The 18,047-nt window shown below is 31.1% G+C and overlaps 2 protein-coding genes across 3 annotated transcripts; one reads left to right on the top strand and one right to left on the bottom strand.

Moving 5' to 3' along the window:
* Window positions 1–434: 434 nt before the first annotated feature.
* Window positions 435–3,356, bottom strand: LOC101211413 (probable receptor-like protein kinase At5g24010). Its single transcript, XM_011652876.2, has one exon. The coding sequence runs from the start codon at window positions 3,205–3,207 to the stop codon at window positions 724–726; it is 2,484 nt and encodes an 827-aa protein (XP_011651178.1). The 5' UTR covers window positions 3,208–3,356; the 3' UTR covers window positions 435–723.
* A 6,727-nt stretch (window positions 3,357–10,083) lies between these two features.
* LOC101211894 (uncharacterized membrane protein YjcL) lies at window positions 10,084–15,120 on the top strand. Of its 2 annotated transcripts, none has more exons than XM_004140709.3 (6): window positions 10,084–10,517; window positions 11,886–12,112; window positions 12,648–12,758; window positions 12,907–13,062; window positions 13,295–13,536; window positions 14,489–15,120. In XM_004140709.3, the coding sequence occupies exons 1-6, from the start codon at window positions 10,186–10,188 to the stop codon at window positions 14,810–14,812; spliced, it is 1,392 nt and encodes a 463-aa protein (XP_004140757.1). In that variant the 5' UTR covers window positions 10,084–10,185; the 3' UTR covers window positions 14,813–15,120. The 2 variants fall into 2 exon arrangements, with proteins under 2 accessions (XP_004140757.1, XP_031739024.1); XM_031883164.1 differs by lacking the exon at window positions 10,084–10,517 and adding an exon at window positions 11,060–11,091.
* The last annotated feature ends 2,927 nt before the right edge of the window (window positions 15,121–18,047 follow it).

Raw genomic sequence — 18,047 nt, 5'->3', positions numbered from 1 at the left:
AAGAGTTATAAGTTATGATAGAGGAGGTAACATCAACTTTGGGTCACAACCAAAAGATTCCCAACAGAAAAGAAAAGATGAAGAAAGAGGCCACGGTCTCATATCCACTCCAAGTTTCCTTTTTTCTTTTCATCTCCCACAAACGACATGTAGAACACCCTAATTAATTAACTCGACATGTAGCTTTGGATTCAGATTTTTTTCTTCTTTGAATTATTTAAAATCTCATTAAAAAAAGAAAAGGCAAGATAATGCATTCACACACACAGTAGTTTAGCAACGCCAAACATAATAATTTCGAACTCTGTTTGATAATATAAAGATCACAACATTAGAAAACAGTTTTAAAAATAGAATTAGAGGGCTTTGCGCTTAACCCAATGAATCTATAAAATAGAAATCAGATGGTCAACTAGATAAGTCCATAGTTAAACTAAAAAGAAAAGAAAAAGAGGGATTACCAAACACAACTAAGTTATAAATTACAATTTCCTGTTAAATTTGAGATAACTTTACAATACTCTAGAATCCACAACATTATGGCAAAAAAAAAATGTATGTTCTTGAGAAGAACATTAGTAAGAAGGCCTGGGTGTAGGTTTTTCTACAGTATAATGTAAGTACCCTATTTCTGAATATGTTGTAAGAAAAGGAACATAACTATTGAGATTGTAATTTTGGAAACTTCTTCTGTTTTTTAGAACCCACCATAAAGCTAATAAGCTATCTTCCATCATTAGTAAGCAACTGAGAGAAAACTTTGGTTGTACTTATGTCTGAAAAATTATCAGTACCTTCTTCTGAATGTCTCCTCATGTTGCTTGGATGAATAGCTGTGGATGTTGGAAAGTCGGAGTCGTCGATGTCCACAGGTTCTGATGGTTCATTTGATGGCCCGATTTGTAGTTGAAGAACGTATTCCAAATTCCATAAGACATCCCCCATTGTTGGCCTGTCAATACCATAGTCAGCCAAACATTTTTCTGCTGTTTCTCCATATTTCTTTAATGAATTCGGATTAATTTGCCCGACCAAATGTGGATCCACAATCTTTTCAAGCATCCCTTTTCGTTGCCAATGCAGAGCCCACTCGGCGAGATTTACTTGTTCCCTAGCAAGCAATGGATCAACTGCAGGCCTAGCACAAAGAACTTCAAAGAGTACTACTCCAAATGAATACACGTCTGACTTGTCAGTGAGTTGTTGTCTTCGAAAGTACTCTGGATCTAGATACCCGAAGCTGCCTTTTACTCCAGTACTAACATGTGTCTCGTCAAGACGAGGCCCTGATCTCGAAAGACCAAAATCAGCAACTTTAGCAACATAATTCTCATCCAGCAAAATGTTGGTCGACTTGATATCACGGTGGATGATTCCCTGTGCAAAACCAGTGTGGAGGTAGTGTAGACCTCTAGCTGCACCAATGCAGATTTCGAGCCTTTGTTTCCACGACAATGGTGACACAACCGAGCCATACAACTGCTTTTTCAACGGACCTTTCTCCATATATTCGTAAACCAGTATCATTTCTGACTGTTCTTCACAGTATCCAACAAGCGAAACAAGATGGTGATGTCGAATCTTCGACAAGATAGCAATCTCTGTGTGGAATTCAGGAAGGCCCTGCCGTGATCCCGGCACACCTCTCTTCACAGCAACCTTTATATTGTCCCGAAGAACCCCTTTGTAAACCATCCCAAATCCGCCCGAACCAATTATCAAACTCTTGTCAAAATTGTTTGTTGCTGACTGAATTTCACTGAAGGGGATCTTCAAGCTGTGGTATCCATTTGGCCCAAAAGATGCAAGAGTTGATCCTCTTGATAATTTACTATCAGAACTGCCTCCTCCATACGCTTGAACTGAAGTCCAGCCTGCGCTCTCTGCCCGCTTCGGCTTCCGTTTCTTCCTCCTCTTGCATCCGAAAGCAACAATTGCAGCAACGATCAAACACAAACCAATAAATCCACCAACAACAGGACCTACAATAACCCACAAATTTCTTTTCCTTTTCTCAATTTCTGTAAACAAAACCTTAGAGTTCACCATTTCCATGATCTCTGCTCCATTTAAGATCGCATTATATCTCAAAGAACTGCTCAGATCAGACGGTCCAACACTAATTTGAACATCCCCAGAACTACCAGAATCCACAATGAAATCAATATAAAAGGGAGTTGAAAGCTGAAGGGACAAAGATGACAAATCCAAGTCCCTATATGCGGGATAGCCATTGATATACACATTGAAATATAATTGATTAAGAGCGGAACTAACAAAATCGCAGAAATGCAAGCGAACCAAGTGATTCACGCCATTAGAGTCCAATGGAAAGTTCCAGGTGAGGTTAAATTTTGCACCCGAAATTGAGTAGTCCTTGTTCATCTGCTGCGCCGTCATATAAACGATGTCCGGCGCGACCTCCCTGGTGGGGCCGCCGGGCTCATAGTTCGGAGTGTGAAAAGTTGAAGCGAGCTTTGCCGCCGACTTTAAAGCCAGATAAGGCTCATCGGGCACCCAAGTTCTCCATAAAGTGTCGTTGAATGGAGTCAATTTGGGACCCCCAACGTTAATTCTGTATTTGGTTTCCAAAATCTGCGATGTGAGCTTGTAATATTCTCGACCTCCATCAGAATCCACAAGCTTAGCTCCATTATCGGTAATGAGTTCTTTAGGAGCTGAAAATACCTCGATTGCATTCGCGAATCCAAAACTCGAACTCGAAGCTGGTTGGAACTCGATTTCAAGCACGTTGGTGTCAATTCTCACCATAAACTCTTTAATTACAGAATCGTTAACGTGAGAAATAGTAGAAAGAAAAACCCCATTAGCCGAAATAGTGAAATTTGCAGAATGTAAAGCGAAAGCCGGCGACGAAAATGGCGAAAGATGAAACCGCAGGAAGTGAGTACCGTTCTTCTTGATGTTGAACTTGTAGCTTGAGACCCTGGTGAAAACTCTGGCTGTATGATACAAAGAAGGAGAATCCGGAGGTGGGTTTCGATCGGAAAGCGCCACCGATTTACCGGCGGCGAGAAAGTCGGAGGCGGGTTTCAATGAATCGGCGACGAAGATGCGATTAAAGAAAGAGGAATTGGAAGATGAGCCGCAGCTGAGAAGGTAAATGTCAGAGGGAACAAAATCAGAGGAAAGAAAAGGAAGGAAGAGAAAAAGAAAAGGAAGAAAGAGGGATGTGAAGATGGCCATGGGAGGCGCCGGAGAGTTGGAGAGAAAGAAGAAGGTTAGCTTTAAAAGGGAAATGGGTTGGATTAGTGTGGAAGATGGAAATGGAGAGAGAGAGAGGGAAAGTGAGAGGGAGGAGTGAAAAATGAAAATATGGAGAAATTGAAGGAGTAGAAAAGAAAGAAGAATTTAAATAACAACTTTGACAGTTGTTCATGTATACGTTGTAGTTGTAGTTGTAGTTGTAGTTGTAGTTGTAGCGCATATTTTGTGAAGAAAGAATAGCATAAGATGAGATATTTGAGATGAGACATGACATGCTTCTCTATCTCTCAATTCAATTCTCCAAATATCATATCATAACATTTTATTTTCCCCCTTTCTTTCCCTATTTTTTATTTCTTTAAACTTCCAACCATTATCACAATTGCTGACTTTACTACCCCAATTATTCATTTAATCAAGCCCCTTAATTAAAATTTTATTAATTTATTGATCTTTTTAAATTTTACTTTACCTAATGGATTTGATTTGTTTGCGAGATTGAAACGTAATATCAGTTAACGTGCTTGTTTATATTCAAATATTCTTTTTTATTTATAATATTTTTTGTATATTTTTTTCTTAATAATTTCAATTCAATCGTTTTTTCCATTGTTGGTATACTTCACAATTCCGTTCCAATACAAAAGTTAATAATTTATCATCATTTTAATTGATACATTTTTTTATATACTTTATGAGTGATAAAGTGAACTTAGTTGATACATTTTTTTCATTAAAAATGTTAAAGTTAAAGGAAGTATTTAACTATATTGTAAACAGGAACATAAGCACTGAGGTGACTTGCCATAGAATTATGAGTGTCAAATAGAAAGAACAAACAATTGTAATAAGAAAATATAAAAAACAAGTGAACATATAAAGAGATGTAGAATTCAATGATCTAGTTCGATAATAAACCAACTACATCTTGGGAGCAGTGTGTCCATAAAGGATAATTCACTAATATTAAAGAGCCAAGCAATTTACAATGTCATACTTGTCTGCAATACTCGAACTCACCTAGAGCTCAACTCATTGATCACCTAAGCTCTTTCTAGAGGTAAGACTTCATCTCAAATGTACTTAGGCTCCCCCTGCGTGTGACATCCTCTCACTTTCCACATGCTTAGGCTACCCATAAGAGTGGTTAATTAGTGGTGCACACTTTGGCTTCAACAACGTGTATGAGAACTCTTTTCAATGTTGTTGTCTTTTCTTCACATAAGCTAACTCCCTTCACTTCACCCATGAATCTTAGGTTCCCCTAAGATAAAGAACCCCTTCTTTAAGGAAGCAAAATCTTGGACGAAATATTACAACCATAAATTTTCAGATTAAGAAAAGTATTGTGCAATAAAATACGTTGATATCCGAAACAAATATTAGTAGAACAATTTTACCATAACTCGTTAAAATTCAAATTTTTTTACTATACATATGTTTTATATAATTCATTAACACATATTAGGAGAATACGTTTTATTAAGGATCTTTCAGATGAAAAATGATTAGAGGAGAAAACTTGCATTGCTTTTCTAAGCTAAAACCTACACTTTACTTAACTTTAAAGTATAATTTGGCAAAAGACTATTGATAATTAAAAGTTTTAATTTATGAGTTAAATTTGATTATTTTTTTTAATCATAATATAGAATCACATTTCTTTGGTAGAATTTTCACATTGGCAATGATTATTTCCACTCATCTTCTATTGACTAAAGTGTGGAAGTGGAGGTGGAAATGGAATACACAAAGCATATAAGGGAACATTGAAGGACTATTTGAAAATTGCAGTGATTTGAAGGGCTATTTTGCAATTATAGTGCTTTGAAGATTTATAACAATATAATTTGATGTCAAGTTAAAAAAAAATAGCCTTTGAAATGAAATGTATTTATAATTTTATATTTGGATAATAATTGAAAACAAATGTTCATCATTTCTAATATAGTTTTTAAAACTATGATGTGTTTCTTTAAAGTTAGAATAGGACAAAGTTGAATAACAACAAGATAATTAGATTCCAGTAATAGATAATCAAGATAATCAAGATAATAAATGTATTATTTAGTGTGTAGTTTTGACTTTTTTTTCTTCTTTCTTTTAGGTTGTAAATAAACCCATCATGTCATTTTCATCCATTGGGTTGATGCATTTTTCTTTCTTTCTAAATTTATCATGAAATGAGATTCATAACATTTAGTGTGGTTGTCCAATCAATATAATTAATTAATTGTTTGTATCCATCAAATATAGTAGTGTCAAACATAACACACTTTTCTTTCATCGTTTCACTACTTAAAAGATCATGACTCACTCTCTTGTCATAATAGCTTATAAATAACTTAACGATAATGTTCAAATGAATATTGATTTAACCAGTTAATTCATCCGTAATTGATATGATATTCCATTTAAAAGTGTTCAAAATTTTCGACAACCAAAACCATCCACTAAATTTTACATGTTTAATTGAGTTAGTTTTAATTTTGGATTGAGTTGGAGTGAACTTTTTATGTTTTTTAGGGTTGCATTTCTAAAAATTTGAATTTCTAATATTATTTATATACTTCGCTTTTTGTTACATTTTCATATACACGATAATATATTATTATTATAATTTTTCGATATTTATGTTAGCTCCTAAATTTTACAAACATCATCTAAATAATTTCACAACTTACCATGACATTCTCCTTACTTTTGAGCAGTTCTTCTACATATTTTGTTATCACTATTATAGTTTGCTTTTCAATTGTATACTTCCAAATTGTGAAATTTTATTGAGCTATATAAATAATATTGAATTGCAGAGTTAAATTTAATCTCTAAAAATGTAAGAATGTGTAAAAAGTTAAATCGACGTAAAGTCTGAAAAAGTATAAAAAAATTGCAAATAGAAATATTTGTAATCTCTCTCAGCTATACACACACAATAGAATGAATTTTGAGAAAGTTGAAAAAAGCACTATCTAGTTGTAAAGTTGTATAAAATTTCCCTTTATCAAAGTGATTTGATCTTCGATTGTATAAAAACTTAGTTTCTCTTTTTTTTTCTAATAACATGGATCCGTGTGAATCAAACCTACATATTGACTTAGAGATTGAGATGATGTAAGCGTCATAATAAATAACCTCTTCCACAATCAACCATGGGTCCCTTTCTAATACATTTTAATTTTATATATAAAATAAATCAAAATATTTTAAAAACATAATAAAATTTTAGATTCTATCAACTTTAAGAATTTTTATTACTCGAGACAAGTTTATCATATTTACCACTCTAATATTGTATACACTTTTTTAACAATTTTATTATTTTCATTCATTTTTCTATAATTTAATATAAAAATATAATTAATTGATGAAAAGTATAATTTTAAAATGTATATATTTACAAATACAACAAAATGTTATAGTCTATCAATGATAGACACTAATACACATTTATCTATGCCGATCCTCATCTCATCATAGGTGTCAGTCAATAATATTTCGGTTCATTTTGACATAGAAAAATTGTCATAAATAACAAAAAGAACTATTTACAAAACATACCTAAAAAAACCCTAATTTGGAGGGGTGAGAAAATGGTGTAATCCAACCCAACCCTCTAATAGAGATATTGTGAGTTGTAAATCAAAAGTGTATATTATATATATATATATTAAAGAAGACAGTATATAGTGGTGATGGGGAGATTTGAATGGGGAGTGCGGGGCCTAAGGGTAGTGGGTGGGTGGGTGGCTTTTCCTTTTCATTACCAACAAATATTATTCATTTTTTATTTTATTCTTTTCTAAATTCCTTTTATTTTTCTTTTCACATAATTTTCTTTTTTCCTAATGGAAACCAATAATTAGATTCTCAATTATTATTCAAATTAGAAAAAAAGAAAAAAAAAACTTAGACATTTTTAAACATGGAAGCTCTTTTAAGATATCTTCTTTTTTCTTTCTTATTTATAGACTTAATAATAAATATGTTGAATTGCATAAGTATGTTTAAAAGTGATGCAACTAAGTTTATGGTAATATTAATTTCAAGAAAATGTAATAAAATAATAAAAATTATAATTGAAAATGCTTTTATGAAAAGTTAGGGAAATAACACTTATTTAAATTAGAAAGTATGCTAAATTCAGCTTTTCTCCTTTTAAATGTAAAGTATGTATACTTTTATATAAGAAAATGAAAATAAATAAATAAAAAAATGTCATAACTTTTACATAAAAGAAATTGTTTATTTGAGTATTTAGTATAGTTACCTTTCAAAAGTTATCTATGTATTAATTTTGTAGGTATGTCGATTATTCTTTAAATGTCATTTTTACAAAAATGGATAATTGGACTAAAGTTTATGAGTATAGTTTCAAAAATATATTTTGATTCATCTAGATCCGAGCAAATTTTTAAGTTCTAGATAACTTACAATTTTGTTTGTTAACTTTAAGTTTAGGTTTAAGAGATCTTCTTAAACCAAGTTTGTATTTGATAAAATTTTGAACTTTAAAAAAGTCTAGTAAGTTCTTTAACTTAAAAATTGTGTCTAATAGATTTAGGGAGTACTACGCATAAACTATTTATGTTAACTTGAGGTTGTGTAACAAAAAGAAAAAAACGTTAATCTTGTATCATTAGACACGATAGAATTCAACTAGAACTTTGTAAATGTTTGAAATTTTGTATATATGGCCTAAAATAAAATATCAAAAAGAAAATGGATACTTTTATTTAAAAACCAATGAAAAGTGACATTTTGTTTATGTCATCACCGTGTAAAATTATCACTTTAACCTTAAATGCTTTCTTCTTATCTTTTCTAACTTTTTTCTACTATTTTTCTCTTTTTTTTTTTTTTTGGATTTATTCTTTTATGTCCTTTTTCTAGATTTCATCTTCAGTTTTAGTGCATTTATATATATATTTTTTTTGTTGTGTGTTTATTTAAGTATTGAGCATCGAGTAGCGAACAAATATAACCTAAATAAAATGTAGAACATCAAGTATTAAGTATTGAGCATTGAGCATCAAGTAGCTAGTATCTACTATTGAGTATCGAGGATTGAGGATGAGTGTCTAATATATAACACAAAGCATATAAAACATAGAGCATAGAGCACCGTGCATCGAGTAATGTTTCTCAATTGTAAATGTGCATAGTGCTTCGAGTAATGTTTCTCAATTATAAATGTGCATATGGTTTTCAAAGATAAATTAGTAAATTTACAAAGTGTTGACACAAATAAGAGGCCTATTTATCCGATCCATGCAAATCACTTTCTTTAACTTAAAGGTTGTGTCTAATAGCCTATCGTTATTTTTCAAAGCTTTTTAAAACTATTTGTTAGTCTTTTTATTATAATAAAATGTAAATTACAAAAACTAAATTCAACCAATTTCCAATCTAGTGAGCAATATAATTTGACATTTTTTTTTAAATTATCGATAATATAGAGAAAAAGGACCAAACAGAAAAATTAATTTACAGCTGAACTTTAAAGTTGTATTAATTAAAACTATACTAACAATTATATCAATTTATACAACTAATTTCCTATATGATATTTATCCAGTTTAAAATATTATATATGACTTATAACTTTATCAATTAATTTCTTAAATTTTTTACAATCTAATCAACTTTTTTTTTGAAATACTTAGAGATATTTTCACAGAGAAGAATATTTAAAATATTATTAAAATACACCAAAATTCATCTAACTCTTTATTTTACTATATTTTGTGAAAAAAAAATTCATAACAACTTTTGTAAAAAGTTTAGGCTTAAATTGATTGACAAATTTTAAAATTAATATTAATAAAGTTTTTTAAATGGATTTATTTCTAATATTAATAAGTTTAATTTAAATGATTATGTATTTTGTATTTTTATATTTCTAAAAATAAAAAATAAATTAAAATATTTACAAACTATAACAAAATTTTGGAATCTATTCGTCGATAGTCTTTTATCATTGTCTATCAATGTCACTATAATTATTAATGTCTATTATTAATATAATCTAAAATTTTTATGTCTATTATAAATATTTTGTCAAATTTGCTATTTTTCTAATAATTTTTTTAGTTTTTCATTAAAGTAAAAATAATTTTAAAAAAGAGAAGTATATATAACTTGAACTTTTAATCAGAAAAAATACGCAAAATCGGGAAAATATTTACAAATAGATATAAAAAATGAGGTTTTTTTCGACAATAATAAAAAAATACAAATTATTTATACATGTGAAAAAACTGATTACAATTTATTGATTTGGTCCATTTTGCCATTTTGCCATTTTGGACCATTTAGATGTGAAAATGGTTTTTGTAATATTTTGGGTACTAATCTCTCTAATTTGGATCTATTTTAAAAATAATGTAAATTTTGAAACATATATACAAAGTAGGTGGGTGTAGAACTATTTTTAAAAATAGGTAATTTGAGGTGAAGTCGTGTACGAAGTATACGACTTTCATGCACTGGACCCAACATATTCTATTTTTTCGTTCCACATTTTTTTATTTTCACATTATTTATATATGTGGGTATGACACATTTCACTTTTTCTCATTACTTATTTATTATTAAATTTATTTTTCTACTTTAATTTAATTTTTTCTTAATCAAAATTACACTTACATTTTTTCCAATTTTTAATTTTTTTTAAAAAACTCATATATTAACGAAAAAAAGTGAAACGTGTGAGACACGTATATAAATAATAAAAAATCAAAAAATGTGAAAGGCATTGTAGTATAAATATATAAATATATATATATATATATATAGAATCCACTGAAATCAACTCTTTTTTAAAATAGTTTTACAACCACTGTTTCAAATTTTACATAACGTTAAAAACAGATACTTAATTTATATGCCTTAATTTTAACCCGTGATGATGTCAATCGTTGCCCTTCTATCTCCGTCCGATCCACCTCGCCGGAGATGGCTTCACAGTCACAGCTCACCATTCTTCACTCGAAGTCGCCTGAGTTACAGACTCCATGTTTCTCTTCCACCAAATTCTCGGTTGGATTCTCCAGGAGCATCTCGATGGCAACTCACCCACCGCTGCAATCCTTATCTTCATCTTCGTTGACTGCTGAAATTACATGCCCTAGATTCTGGAGCTTTCGCAAATCCAGCAACGGAAATGTTCAATCTAGACGAGATGTTGCTGTTAGATCTCACCTGAAATTGAATCTTCCCCTCGTTTCTCCGTACGATCAGTGGGGCAACTGGACTGTTCTATTCTCCATAGGAGCCTTCGGTATCTGGTGAACTTTTTCAATGTTTTTTTTTAAAAAAAACTTTTAGTGTTTAGGTTCCTGATCGATAGATTAATCGAATTCTATTTCGTATCACGAATATGGGATTATAAATTACTTCGCTATTCTCTGAGTGAGTTTTAGGTTACATCTTAATAGCAAAAAAAAAAAAAAGTAGCAAATGTATCTGATTGTGAGGTCACCTCTGAGTTTTCCATGGTGGGATTCTAATAACTCCTTCAACGTGGTCTCTTTTGGTGTACATTCTTGAATCACATCCGTTTAGATTTTTATGGGCTCTAATACTGTATTAGACAACATGAGGTTTCATCTCGAGTAGTTACTGTATCTTATAGAGATTGTGATGCTCTTTAATTTCACTCTGATTGTTGCCTTTTTAAGGACACGTGTATGGGCAAGGTAATGCTGAAAGACGGTTTGTAGTTGTACCAGCTCGGAATAGGACAATGGTAGTGCTTCAATTTATCTAAGAGGTCGGCTAAGAAAACTCTTATTGGTTCTGTCACTGTTTCACCGAAGTCATCTTAAGTGTAAACAGTGTTAGAATGTTTCGACACCATAGGTTTCAAATGAGCTTGTTAGACAATGTTATTTGCCTGTGAAGTTCAATGAAACTTTTGATTTTTGTGAAGCTTGTAAAATTGGCAAATCATGTGCTCTTCCATTTCCAAATTCAAAATCTCATGCAACTGCCTCTTTTTATCTAATTTGTTCTGATACCAAATCAGTTTAATACTAAGACAATGGAAAAGGATGTTTCAGTTGTTTTTTATTTTCTTGAGAGGTGAGAGAATCGAAACTCTAACAATGAGGTCAATAGTTTAAGCTTTCTGCTAGTTGAAATAATACTTGCTTGGGTTTTGTGAGCTCTGATGCCATATTAGATAGCACAAGATTCCATCTCAAAACCAATTGAAAATGATAAAAGTAATTCATATTTCTTAAAAAAGTTGCAAGGTCCCTTAATTTTTCCAACATATCTAGACAGCATGTTTGTGATTTTTTCTTTAATTTCTTATTAATTAAAACAACGGAAATTACCAACAATTGCTTAGAATTTGTTCAAGTTCAGAGTAGTATTACAAAGGTTTGGCGTTCCCAATTTGTTAGACCTCAGATTTATGAGATTAGTGGAGATGCAAGTTAGTATGTACACACTACAGTACACACAAGAAGAACTTGGAAAGGTTAGGATTTAGTTTTGATTCTTAGGAATATATTGAATATTCTGACATGAAGTTCTGGTTTTTATCCTTTCCTCTTCTTGTTGCGGTAAATTATATATTATAATAGTTTCAACCCTCTAAATTAACCTTTGATGTTGATATTTTTTTATTGCTTCCTTTAAAATTGAAGGTCCGAGAAAACGAAGGTTGGTAGTGCATTAAGTGGTGCCTTAGTGAGCACATTGGTAGGACTTGCAGCCAGTAATTTTGGGATCATTGCATCTGATGCTCCAGCTTTTGCTATTGTTTTGGAGTTTTTGCTACCGTTAGCCGTTCCTTTGCTGTTATTTAGAGCAGATTTGCGTCGTGTAATAAAGTCAACCGGCACACTTCTCTTGGCATTTTTGTTAGGTTCAGGTAATGACCCCCATGATTTCTTTTTGAGTTTCTGATTCTCAAATCTTTTTTTACATGCCTTGTTGATCAGTTCTTTACGAGCCATTATGACTTAGTGGGAATAGTATGATCAATTTTAAAATATCATTCGAACAGCTTATAAGCTATATAACTTGGCTTTTCTTATTCTTGACTCTTCACGAAATGTGACATACTTTGGACTCTCTTTATAACCAAAACATTCAAATAAGTTGAGAAAACAATTTAACAAAACATGGCTGTTTTCCTTTTGGGATTTTCAGTTAAACTGGAGTTCATAACAGTTCATAAATGCATATGCAAGAATCTCAAATATCCAAGATCATCTGACTTTTAAATTGCTATTGCACTTCAGTTACTCGTGGTTATATTTTGTATATTTGAATTAGATTGATGTCCAATAAATGACATTGGTTCATAACCATAAGTTAATTCAGACATTAGATTCTTTTTGGTCTCACTCACACCACATAGGGTCATCTTGACAAGTTTTTCTGTCGTTCTCTTTTTCTTATAGTTGGAACAACAGTTGGAACTGTGGTGGCTTATTTTCTTGTACCAATGCGATCACTGGGTCAAGACAGTTGGAAAATTGCCGCCGCACTGATGGGAAGACATATTGGTGGAGGTAGATGCTCTCTTTATCTCATCTTCTAGTTCTATTTGAATACCTAGGCAGTTTCAGTTTCAGGTAGTGACACATTGATTCCTCCAACTATTGTTCTTCACATCAATATCAACTCATCGGTCTTTTTTCCTTTGGTGTACGGATGCAGCTGTCAATTATGTTGCCATATCTGATGCTCTGGGTGTTTCTCCATCAGTATTAGCTGCTGGTCTTGCTGCAGATAATGTAATTTGTGCAGTGTATTTTGCAACATTGTTTGCATTGGCATCAAAAGTACCTCCTGAACCTACGACATTGGATAACGGTAGGGATATAAAATTTCATTTATCTGGGCCTGTATAGTCTCTAGCAGTTCACTATTTTCCTGGAGAATGATTTTTGGTAATTATCTGCAGCTTTCCATCCATTGTTGCAATTTTAGAATTATCATGTGTGCTGTTTGTGGTCGGTTTGTTTGATAGGATAAACTAGGGATTTCTTGACAACAGTATGAAATATTGCCAAATTAAGCCTCTAATGGAAGTTATGTTGAGTAGGTGTTGGGAAGGACGCAGAAGTTGAACCTAGTAACAAGCTTCCAGTGTTACAATCTGCCTCAGCCGTCGCCGTATCATTTGCCATTTGTAAAGTTGGTTCCTACTTGACCAAATATTTTGGAATTCAAGGTGGTAGCATGCCAGCAATTACAGCCGTCATTGTTGTCTTAGCAACCATTTTTCCTAAGCTGTTTGCTTACCTTGCTCCTTCTGGTGAAGCTATGGCTCTGATTCTAATGCAGGTACATGCTATCTCAACCCATCCACTCTTCATACCTTGATTTACACTAATCCTTCTAAATTTGATGTTTCACAAATGTTGTATAACTCATGGAATGACTGTTGGCACATTGCTTGTGGTTTCTTTAAGATTTTCCTCCATCCGTAGTATGCTCACGTGTGACGAATGTTTGAGTTGATCACAAATTTTGGAATTTACAAGGAATTTAATTGGCAACAAAGACATATATATTTTCATGCATTCTCTCTAAATCATGTTTAGGAGTGATTTTGAAACGGTTACAATTATGTTTTGTCATATATGAAAGCACTTTAGAACATGTGTTTCATTGTTTGAAATCTTACTTAGTTTTGTATTTTATAGCTTTAACCACAATTTTGAATGATCCCAAGTGCATGTTATGGTGTGATTTTGAAGATGAAAAAAAATGATTTGTAACTATCCCTTGTCAACTATTTGTTAGAATGACATGTGACTCTTTGTTTAGGTTGCGTCCTTTCAATTCCAGAAGTTGCTCTTTTTTTTTTAAGGGATATGTTATTTCAATTATTAATCAGCTGGAAGAAGAGATGGCTATTATAATGGCCACAACTTAGTCTATAAGTACGTCTTTTCTCCAAATTTGAATTTCACTTTTTCCATACACTTTTCTTTCTTAAACCTTTCTTCTATTTTAAAAATTTGTTGAAATTTGGTTTACTCCACAATGTAGAGTTTGACAGAGTATGGCTTTCATAAGCAAGATAATATGTTAAATCCTGAGAAACAATTACTCTTGAAACTCTAGTACCACAATAAGTAAAACTGTCTTTAAGAAAACAACCTGAATTCGTTAGTTTCAAACTCTGTTTATGTATATAGTTTTGTATTTTCTGATATTATGTGATACTATTCATAACACACAAATTTTAAACTCCTAACATCTCTACACTTACCTCATTGTCTGGAGACAGGTTTTCTTCGCTGTAGTGGGAGCAAGTGGAAATGTATGGAGTGTCATCAACACTGCACCAAGTATCTTCTTATTTGCTTTTGTCCAGATTTCAGTCCATCTTGTCATAATCATTGGTCTTGGGAAGCTGCTTCGCTTTGATCTAAAGTCGTTGCTCATAGCATCGAACGCGAACGTTGGAGGTCCCACAACAGCTTGCGGGATGGCCACAGCTAAGGGTTGGAGTTCAATGGTTATTCCTGGAATTCTTGCTGGCATTTTCGGAATAGCTATGGCAACTTTCCTAGGGATTGGATTTGGAATGATGGTCTTGAAATACATGTAGATCATAGAAACCCTTGCTCTCCCTCCAAAAGTGTGTAAACTTATGTTAATCAAGGGAAGGACTTTAAAATGGTTCTCTCAAAAAAGAAAAAAGAAAAGACACGTTGGAGGAGAGTATCTATTTGCATTTCTTGCAATAGTTTGATTTTAGATAGCAAATTATGTGCATCTAGTTGTGTTTATGGTATTTGAGCCTTTCTTTTCAAAACCAAATAAATAGAAGGCATAGTGGTTGTCTTTTTGTATAAACACAATAAATAGTTCACAAGTCAGGCAATCAATGATCAAGAGGTCTTTTGTTCCGGCCCTTCTACTTGAACAATAGTTGATAGGTAAAATTGGATGTTATTTTCTTATTATTATGACCCAATCTATAAATTCATTCTTTCAAGAAATTATAATAACTAAATCTTATCAATTAATGTTTTGTTTATTGGTATTTAAATTTATCGTTGGTTTTATATATTTTTTTAATTAGTTTGTTGATACTATGATTGTGATAAATCTGAAAGCTACTAAAATTTGGATCTTTGAAAATAAAACAAAAACTAACAATACCAGATGATAATGAATTTTTCGCTTTTTTTTTTTTTTTTTGAAAAAACTACTACTTTCATATAAGTTTAATATTACTTGATAGCTTAACTATTAAGTTATGATCAAACTAATGTACAAATGTATGATTTAATTGTTAAATTACATTTGAAGTGACATTTACAATAAATGTTAAAAAAATTTCTTTAATCTTTGTTTGTTTGTTCTTTTTATCATAGGAAAGCATAAACACTCCTTTCTTTCTTAACGATAATAATGATAATTATTCTAGTATTGAATTTTTTTTAGTACAATTAATAGGATATGAAATTTTGATTGGATTAAAAAAAAAACTAGAAAGAATGTCCATTGAATTGTAGTTAAGTCAATTACTGTTTATTATGAAATCTAGTAAAGTACACTAAGTTTATTATTTGAATGTCAACACTTAATCATCATTTTTTATTTATTATTATTGCTTGTAGATAAACTTTTATATTGTTATTGTTCATGCTTACGTTAGCAAACATTCCAACTCATTAGCTACCCGAAAAAGTATTTAGGGGTAAAGAGTAGAGTTATGGATTGGAATACGAGCACATGTTTAATTAAGAGGTTTGATGTCCAAGCTCGGCCAACTTGGTAAGAGGTTGAATTCTCACCTAAAGTCTAACTACTCCTTGAACTAAGCACGAATCCGCTGGAATATAAATGATCAAAGAATTAAGAAAAATACATTAATGATCTCATTTTTTAAAAACAATTTAAATGACCCTTTGCTGACGTCAAATTCGGATGAAATCATAAAAATATACTCGCACTCACGTGAAAAAAGCAATCTTACTCTCGTTCTCTCATCTTTTTTCACTCACAAATCACTATGTCTCACTCTCTCTCATCTCCATAGCCTCACTCTCGCTTGTCTCACCCATCTCAATCTCGCTTTCTGTGTCTCTCACTCTCTCAAAATCACTCCTTGAAAAAGAGTGTCAGAATCAGAGAATAAGAGACCTGAAAGGAAGGACGATCAGATAGGAAAAGATGAACTGAAATGAAGGACAATCGTGCCAGAGAAGGTGGGTGAGACTGGAGAAGATAGGCAATCATGTTGGGGAAGATGAGTGAGAGACCAAAGATGAAAAGACAGGCGAAACTAAAAGAAATGACGTTGGAAGAAAAAGAAAACCTCCATCAATAAGTTTAGGAAAAATCAATTGAAAACCTAAAATTGAACAAACGTTCAAATTATGGACCAAAATGACATTTTAATTTTATTATTGTTATTATGATTATTTTTAGTTCAAAATTTGAAGAGCAATCATAAAAGAACCATAATTTTGGATGTGATCATTGATATCTTTTATCTAATACACTATAATACTATAATTCGAGTAGTAAACTAGAACATCTTAACTCATTTTAACTATAAGTAATCTAATTACTTATTTCACAAGTTAAAATTATATTCATTATTATCAACCTGGGCTTAATTTAGTGGTATCGGTACAACCTTTCTAACTACACGTTGGAGATTTTAAAAAAAAATGCTAAATTACTCTATTTTATGCTCTACTTTTTTTTTTCCCCTCTTTTTCTAACACGCTATTAAAAACTTGAAACGGTGGATTTATGGATTGTACTTTATTTTTGTACTATCAACAAACTCAAACTTTTGGGTGTCACATGTACTTCCATCTCAACTAAATTAATTAGTATATCATAGTCAACCATTTTTTTTAATTATATACTTTTTTTATAATAAATTGATACATTCCAATATATTCTATTTACCCCTTCAAAATTTTATTATTTTTTAAAATTCAACTTTTAAATTGGAAATAACAATATTATTTGACATCATAATTTAACAATATTTTTGAAGAATTAAAAATATACTATTTATTACTTTTACTATACAAATTTTCTTCTGATATATATATTTTGGTTGGATTTGTTTTTTTTTTTTTTGTTTTGTTTATTTAATCTTTTTTCTCATTCTTGATTCACATTGAAATTTTTTGTTCCAATTTTGTGATTTCTTTCTTTCATTTTCGTTATATGCATAATTTTGTAAATATCCTCTTTTATATCAAGTAATTTATCACTTACTTACTTTTAATTCACAACATACTTTTGTTTTTTCTTTTTAATAAAATGATATCTTATGTCAGTTGAATTTTTGATTTATCACTAACATACTCTTAATATTTGATAGATTTTAACCACAAACAACTCTCCCTTTTTCCTCTAATTTTCTTTTCTACGTCACTTTCATAGATAACTCAACAAAAGAAAATTCAATGTAATTTGATGCAATTTCTTTCTCAAACCAACCAGGTAAAGAAGTAGAAAAAACTAACCTATACTTGAATTATCTATCATTGAAGCTTTATAATATGTCATAAAAGATAATAAGTAGCTTTTGTATATGCAAGTACGTTTTAAATTTATCGTCGTTGACTATTGTTAATAAATTTTAAATAATATAACTCAATAAACCCTAAACTCATGTCAATGATGAATAATGGAGTTCAATCTATTAGTGATAAAATAAATTTTATAGTTGATAGACTTATATCACAAGATTAAACATTGTTAGACTAAATATTGCTATAGGTGCAAAATCTAAAGTAATAGGATAAGATAGATAAAGAGAAGAGTGGATTCAATAATTGTTAGACTTTTCCGATTACTCCAATTAT

The sequence above is a fragment of the Cucumis sativus genome, chromosome 3, assembly GCF_000004075.3.
Source record: "Cucumis sativus cultivar 9930 chromosome 3, Cucumber_9930_V3, whole genome shotgun sequence".
Classification (NCBI taxonomy): Eukaryota; Viridiplantae; Streptophyta; class Magnoliopsida; order Cucurbitales; family Cucurbitaceae; genus Cucumis; species Cucumis sativus.
Note: the sequence above shows the minus strand (reverse complement) of the source record. Positions and strands in the feature narration are given on the sequence as shown.